General features: G+C 41.1%; 1 protein-coding gene across 1 annotated transcript; it reads right to left on the bottom strand.

Moving 5' to 3' along the window:
* On the bottom strand, positions 1 to 3,291 carry LOC131313940 (uncharacterized). The gene is made up of 8 exons (XM_058342435.1): positions 2,641 to 3,291; positions 2,372 to 2,592; positions 1,806 to 1,953; positions 1,566 to 1,688; positions 1,250 to 1,470; positions 992 to 1,133; positions 677 to 898; positions 1 to 588 (listed from the first exon to the last, which is right to left on the bottom strand). The coding sequence occupies exons 1-8, from the start codon at positions 3,289 to 3,291 to the stop codon at positions 1 to 3; spliced, it is 2,316 nt and encodes a 771-aa protein (XP_058198418.1).
* Positions 3,292 to 7,277: the final 3,986 nt, after the last annotated feature.

The following is a 7,277-nucleotide window of genomic DNA, read 5'->3' as shown; positions in this document are numbered from 1 at the left end:
CTAAAACCCCAAGATATTTAAAATGGAGAATTTGGTGGTAGTGTTAACACCAGAGAAGAAAATGTTACTCTTGGAAGGACTAGGGGAGAGACCAGACAAGGTCTCAAACTCAGTCAAGGCTTGTTTAATGTGATTGATGGAGTTCACCTCACCTTTGCAGAAAATCATGAGATAATCTGCAAAGCATAGATTGACAAGTTTAGTGGATCCACACTCCCAATGGAATTTAAAATCAGGGAGAAGAGACTTCTCCTTAAGAATGCAAGTCAAGACCTCAATGACTGTCACAAATAGGTAAGAGGACAAAGGATCACCTTGTCTTAAACCTTTTTGCCCAGGAATATACCCTATTGCTTCTCCATTGAAGCACAAGGAGTAATTGGCTGTGGAGAAATAGGCTTTCAACCATTGGATCATCTTAGGTTGAAAGTTCATGGAAGTTAAGACATCCCAGAGGAAATCCCACCTGACATTGTCGTAAGCTTTCATGATATCCACCTTCATGGCACATCTAGGAGATGAAGAGTGTTTGTGGTAACCCCTCATTAATTCTTGAGTAAGGAATATGTTATCGGCTATTCTCCTACCCTGAACAAAGCCAGATTGGGCAGGATCAATAAGGGATGGTAGGACAGGTTTGATTTTGTTGGCTAGGATTTTAGCAACATTTATATACCACATTGCAACAAGAGATGGGTCTGAAATCCCCCACCTTGGAGGGGTTGGGGACTTTAGGTACCAAAGCAACTAAGGTAGCATTAGCCTTCTTCAAAAGTTGACCAGATCTAAAGAAAAGTTTAACAGCTGAGGTCACCTCATGGCCGATCACAGGCCAAGCTTTATGGAAAAAGGCTACATTGTAACCATCTGGACCAGGTGCTTTTTGAGGATTAAGAGACTAAAATGTGTCCTTGATCTCTTTATCAGTTACTTCTATCACCATTTCCAAACTTTGAGAATGGGAAAGTTTCCTAGTGATGAGTTGGTTTACTCTGGAGGATCCAGAATAACCATTCAAATGTTTGCTCCCTAACAATTTTGAGTCATAGTTGATGAATGTGTGCTTTACTAACTCAATGTCCTGGGTAACAGATCCATCCTCCAAAACCAAACTAGAAATTCTGTTCCTATTCCTGCAATTGATAATGGTTTTGAAGAAAAATGAAGTACATTGGTCCCCTAACTTGAGCCATTGAATCCTTGATTTTTGCTTTGCAAAACTTCTTTAGCCCTAGCAAGCGCAAGGTACTGCTTGCACAGATCCCTTTCAATGGTCTGCTTAGCAGTGTCACTGGGATTGGATCCCAACACTCTTTGGATGGCTTCCAATTGTTGTTTATAGGAAGCCACCCTTGATGACAGATCACTGAATTCATTTGTATTTAGCTTTTTAAGGTTCTCCTGCAGGTTCTTAAGTTTCTCATAGACACAGTACATTGGATTTCCAATAATAACTTTTCTCCAAACTTGCTAAATAGTGTCAAGGAATTTAGGGTGTTCAGCCAAGAAATTAAAGAATCTGAAAGGCTTTTCTTTGGAGGTGAAGCTGCTGTAAAAAACACAACAGCAGGGGAGTGATCAGACACTCCAGGGTTGAGAAAATGAGCATTAGACCAACAGAAGTCTTTGATCCAACTTTCATTGACCAGGACCCTATCAATCTTGGTGCTAATGTGGGCATCTCCGAGCTACTTATTAGACCAGGTGTAGTGGCAACTAGAGTATCTGAGGTCAACTAATTCAGTTGATTGGAGGCAAGTATTAAATTCCTCCATCCAAGGCAGCCAAGTCCTATCACCACCTACTTTTTCCTTGGGATTCCTTATGGCATTGAAGTCCCCTAATACCACCCAAGGGGTGATAACATAATGCTGCTGCAAATCTATCCACAGTTGCTGCCTATCTAAGTAACAATTAGCCTCATAGATAAATGTGGCTACAAAAGTGTAGTGGCTATCACAGGAATGTACATGGCAATGAATATACCGACTAGATTGAGACAACACTTGTACATTAAACACCAAACGGTTCCAACAAATCAAAATTCTCCCCATTGGGGAACTGGAATGATTGCTAACAAAATTCCACCTGGGGAGCATAGTGTTGACAATTGTAAAGACCTTGGGATCTTTGATTTTATGTTCAAGGAATCCAATTAAGGATAATTATTCTTAAAGACCCAATTTTTTGCCTCCCTTTGTTTGAGAGGAACATTAAGAGCCTTCAAATTCCAAATTCCAAAATGTATAGGTGAACAATCCATAAAACAATTATAATATAACCACAGTGTTATATATCAGTATAAATGAGAGTGAATAGCAGTATAACTGATATAACTTATTGTGGACAAAAGACAAGGAAATAGAGTTACTTCCCTGATCTGTGGGAAGAGCTCTTAGTGCTCTTCTGTCTTCCAAACTGTCCAGCTTTGGTGGAACCTCCTATCAACAGTTTGATATCAGGAGGCTCTTTATCCTTAAGTTTTGCAGCTATTTTGGCAGCTTTCTTAGCTGCTGATCTGGACAGTGGAGCAGCAGGACTGGAAGGTTGCTGACTGAGGGAATTTGCTACCTTATTGTTGCTCTCTTCCTCCTATAAGGATTCATTCTGAGCTGAGCCTGATTCTTTAGAATTACGGACAGCTTCCTCACTGTCTTCCAGTAGCTCAACAGGTATATCAGTGGTAAGGTTGCTAGTGGAAGGAATGTGAGAAATTGCAGACACTATCAAGGTTTCTTGTGAGCTGCTTACAATACATTCAAGAACCTTTACCAATTCATCCTCTGCATCTGCAACCACTGCTTGAGGAATATTGGTAATATGCTTGGTTGATGTAGGTGAGATACTTGATGTATTATAAGGAGTACTAAAAGTGAGGTCATTCCCCTGTTTTCCATTACTCATTTTGGGATTGAGATCACTGGAAGTTGAGGCTGATTTCTTAGAGCACTGGGTAGTAGAGTGGCCAAATACTTGGCATTGCTTGCACATTAGAGGTAGCACCTGATACTCATTAGGCACCACAACTGACTTACCCTCTATAGTAATTTTCACATCCTCAGGAAGATCATGCTCAGCACTAATTTCAATGCAAACTCCAGCACTGGTTGACTTTGTTTGGAGGAGGCCTGGTTGTCTTGATGTCTTAGCTGTGGCTTGGTCCACATGTAGTGGTTTACCAATGGTACTAGCCACCCTGCTCAAACATTCCTGGTTCCATAACTCTAGAGGTAAATCATGCAATCGTACCCATGCTGGAATATGGGAAGGTTGGTCTTTAACTGGTTTCATCATTCTGTGCCAATCCTTGAGCATTAGGTATTTTTGTGAGAAAAAAAAGGGACCACCATCCAGTACCTATTGCTTGGCCTGTTCATCTCTAAATTCAAAGAGATAATACCCTGCAATATCTGGCTTAACAGCCACAAACAATTCTTTCCACTGATATCTAGCAGTGGAAACAACTAAGGGGTAGGGTATTTTCCCATCAAGGAAGTGACCCACTAAGTACTTGTTCCACCTACCAACATCAGTCAGTTCAACATCAATTTCTACCTGGGCTTCTTTGCCTCTAAAAAGATCAGGATAGAAATCAAGTTTCATGTCCATTGAGGGACTTTGGGATTGAAGTAGGGATGCCCAGTTTTTTGGCTTGGGCTTCGGTACATTTGGAACTGATCTGGAATTATTGGATGCTTGATGTGGTACGGTTTGTGGTCTTCGAGGTTAAGTATCGGCTTCAGGGTATCCCAAATTGAGATCCCCTTCCAGATACAGGGTGCCTCTGGCGTTGATTAGGGTTTTCGGAGTGGGGTTTGAGAGTGATACCTCATGTTGTTGTTGACGAGCTCGTTCCTCTACTTCCAGAACCAAACCCTCTTCAAAGAACGCCTGCTGCAGTTTTCGAGAGGGGCTAGGGTTTTTCACTGATTTAAGGCTGTGAGCCCCTTGCTCAGTTGGGGATGTTGCTCGGTACGAGGATTCTGGCTTAGATCCACCGGAGATGCTCAACTGAGTTGTTCTTAGCTCCATAGGGCTCGAGCTGTTAGTATTTGCAGACTGCATGATCTGGGATTGGAGAGGGTTTACAGGATCGGAGAAGCCCTTCTGCTTCCTATGGATTTCGTTAGAGTCAAGGGCTTCACACCCTAGCCCCTTCGCTATGAGGATCGTACCATCTACCACGGAGAATCGATGTATCTCCACGGCTCCGTTAGAATCACCTGATTCGCCTACATGTCAGAGCTGCTTCGTATTTGTTCCTACTTCTTTTTTCTGTTTTGAATGACAGAGAGTGGGGAATGTGGGCGCATAATTTTTGGGATGGTGATAACTTCTGTGTATAATGGGATATCTTTCCTCCTAATATGTCATCCAATCCCCAATTAGAATTAAAACAGGACCTCCCCCAAACTCTCTTTTTCGGGAAGTTATGGGATGTAATATATATGTATATATTCCATTTGAGCGGTTTTTGTTTCTTTCTTATCGAACGGTTCAAATAAAAATTGCTCAAATCAAATCATTCCAGGTCATTTTTTTTGCCGATTTCTTGCGAGTATCCTTAAAATCACGTTCTGAACACAATGAGCGGCTTGGATCATCGAAATTCGATCGAAAAATAGGAAAAATGAGGAGGTCCGCATTTTAACTAAAATGAGGACCCTCTCACGGGAGACTGACTATATATATATAACTTTAAAATGTAGTAAAACAATTATTAAGAGTAAAATGGGCATTTTTTAAATTGCAGGATGACAACACAAGTTTTTAAACCTACTAGGTTTAGGACATAAGTATTTCCATAGGACAAGACGCCTATTTAAGTACCCATGTAAATTTCATTCATTTTTGTGGAATCAATGTATATCAGACAGCTCTCAACACAAAATATATTCGAGAATTTGTATCTCGACATCTGTACTTGCAATATTGTTTTAAAATAAGACAAGAACCCAGATCTGAACCGTTAACATTGATGATCAATGGTTCAGATTGTTGAATCTATTACCAGTGAAAGTCTTTTATTAACGGTAATAAAATGAAAACAAATCTAGACTATTAAAAACACTATTAGATGGTTGAGATCATTTGGACCACACCTCTACAGTCCAAACTTAGACTGTAGATAAGCCAAATTCTTAGGACAATAGAATTGTACTTTAGGTTTTCTATTTTTAAGTTGAGGCTTCATACTTCGCTTTAAACTTCCTATTTTGTGTTTCAAAAAGATTAAAAACACAACTGTAGACATAATTGCATCTAGTGTCATTCGATGCACATAAAAAATAGAGTGTTGCTATATGTACCGATTGGGGGGAGGGATTTCGTACCGACGGCCGCCGGTGGGCCGTCTCCGGCCACCGGACGGCCGATCCGAGCCGTCCAAAAATTCTAAAAAACAAAACCGAGCGGACCAACGCGGGAATCAACGGCATCCAAAGTGTGTAGGGTGCTTGATCCAAGCATCCCTTTTTCGTGTATATACACGTATATACATATACATACGAAAATGGGTGCTCGAATCAAGCACCTTACGCACCTCGGATGCCATTGATTCCCGCGAAAGTCCCCTCGGTTTTTTTTTTAGAATTTTTGGACGGCTCGGATCGGCCGTCTGGTGGCCGGAGACGGCCCGCCGGTGGCCGTCGGTACGAAATCCCTCCCCCAAAATCGGTACCTCTATCATTTCTCTAAAAAATAATGCAATTATATTCGGAGTAATGTTTTATTATTTTGTTTAGCAGTACTTTTTCACAATGGCAAAAATTTATTCAATGGCCCTTTAAAGACGTCTAAATGTATTCTTGTATTGTTTTCCCTTTCTATAAGGCCGCTTGCCATTATTTAACGTTTACACATGCCCCTGGCATAATAAGAAGATGTTGAGTCTTAATATCGATTTGGACAATTTTGGTTGATTTTTCCAATAAAGTCCTTCGGCTGGGTAGAATGAAGTTATATGGTAGGGGGTAGTTTAGTCTTCTCATCAATTTTAATGGTGGGGACCCGATACTATTCATGCATTGTTTAGTTTATTTCAAAATTACTTAACTGGATTTTAGTAGTATGACTTCTTTACAATTCCGTTTGTGTCCTACAGAAAAACCTTTGTTTTGTTTTTATTGTGCATGGTATTTTACATTTGAACAGGGATATTTTTGGGCTTTTCAAGTTTTGTATAGAAAGATACCCTCTTCCACTCGCGTCACTTTCAGACGGCGCGGGGGGGGGGGGCAATAGGGGGAGAGAGAGAGAGAGTAGTGAGCGGATCAGGTCAAAAACCTCAATTCCCTCTTTCATCTCTCATCGTATCTGGGCACGTCCCTCTCTCATCTCTCTTGGTTCTTCATCTTCCTCATTGAACGCCCTAGACAAAGGAGAGAGAGAGAGAGAGAGAGAGAGAGAGAGAGAGAGAGAGGACAGAAGAGGAGGTCTGGGATCGGGGAGAGAGCATGTTCTTAATATTATAACTGTAGTGAACACGCTTGCCTGCTCCTTCACGTCTCTCTCCATCACATACTCAAGCATATCTCTCTCTCCAGCCGATGATGCAATCGTGAAAAAGTAGGTGCTATGGCCGATAAGGGAGTGGACCATCGATTGGAATAGATCTTGGAACGACATACTCGTGTAGTCGTGCGTCGGAGTTTGGGAACAAGACCACATTAAGATCATTGCTAACAACCAAGGGAACCTTAATCAAATGATAGCGATAGAGGTATTATTATGCAGGCTTATCATACGGTGCTGAGCTTGAGACTTGGTAGAGGCGGCAATCAAGGGACCCGTTCTGATTCCTCTTATTCAGATCTTCCCTTCCTTCGTCCCCATGGCAGTGCCGGTGCTCCTGCCTCTTATCTCTCTCAAGGTCGATTGGTTCTCTCTCCTCCCCCGAATTAGGGTTATCTAATGCCTTTTTACTTCAAATTTCCTCTCGCTCTCGGATCTCGATTTTATGTTTTGGATTATTGGTTTGATGTGCTTTGGATGCTAATTTGTGATATTTTTAGGTTTTGGTTATTGGCTCATGTAACTTGGTGTTTTTAAGTTGGGTTTGACTTGTATGATATGATACTGTTTACACTCGTTTTTGGCATCAAATCTTGGGCTAGTGCTGGAGGGCCATTTAATTAAATGTTAATTAAATTGGGCCAATATTTATGAGTTTCTCGGACTTAAAATTAATGGGCCACATTAATTTTGTAATTTGGAGCAAGGCCCAATTAATTTTAGTCTAGAAGCTTGGCCCATGTTTTATTTTGTGAAAATTGGCC

Source organism: Rhododendron vialii, chromosome 13a, assembly GCF_030253575.1.
Source record: "Rhododendron vialii isolate Sample 1 chromosome 13a, ASM3025357v1".
Lineage (NCBI taxonomy): Eukaryota > Viridiplantae > Streptophyta > Magnoliopsida > Ericales > Ericaceae > Rhododendron > Rhododendron vialii.
The sequence above is the reverse complement of the archived record's forward strand: the minus strand, read 5'-3'. Positions and strand labels throughout refer to the sequence as shown.

What these genes read in the sequence shown, in the direction of transcription:
- LOC131313940 (XM_058342435.1), bottom strand. Translation starts at nt 3,291, where the DNA reads ATGAAACCAGTTAAAGACCAACCTTCCCATATTCCAGCATGGGTACGA. An exon ending in TCTTCCCACAGATCAGGGAA is followed by an intron (nt 1,954 to 2,371) that starts GTAACTCTATTT and finishes TTCCTGTGATAG; the next exon opens with CCACTACACTTTTGTAGCCA. An exon ending in GTTATTCTGGATCCTCCAGA is followed by an intron (nt 899 to 991) that starts GTAAACCAACTC and finishes GACACATTTTAG; the next exon opens with TCTCTTAATCCTCAAAAAGC.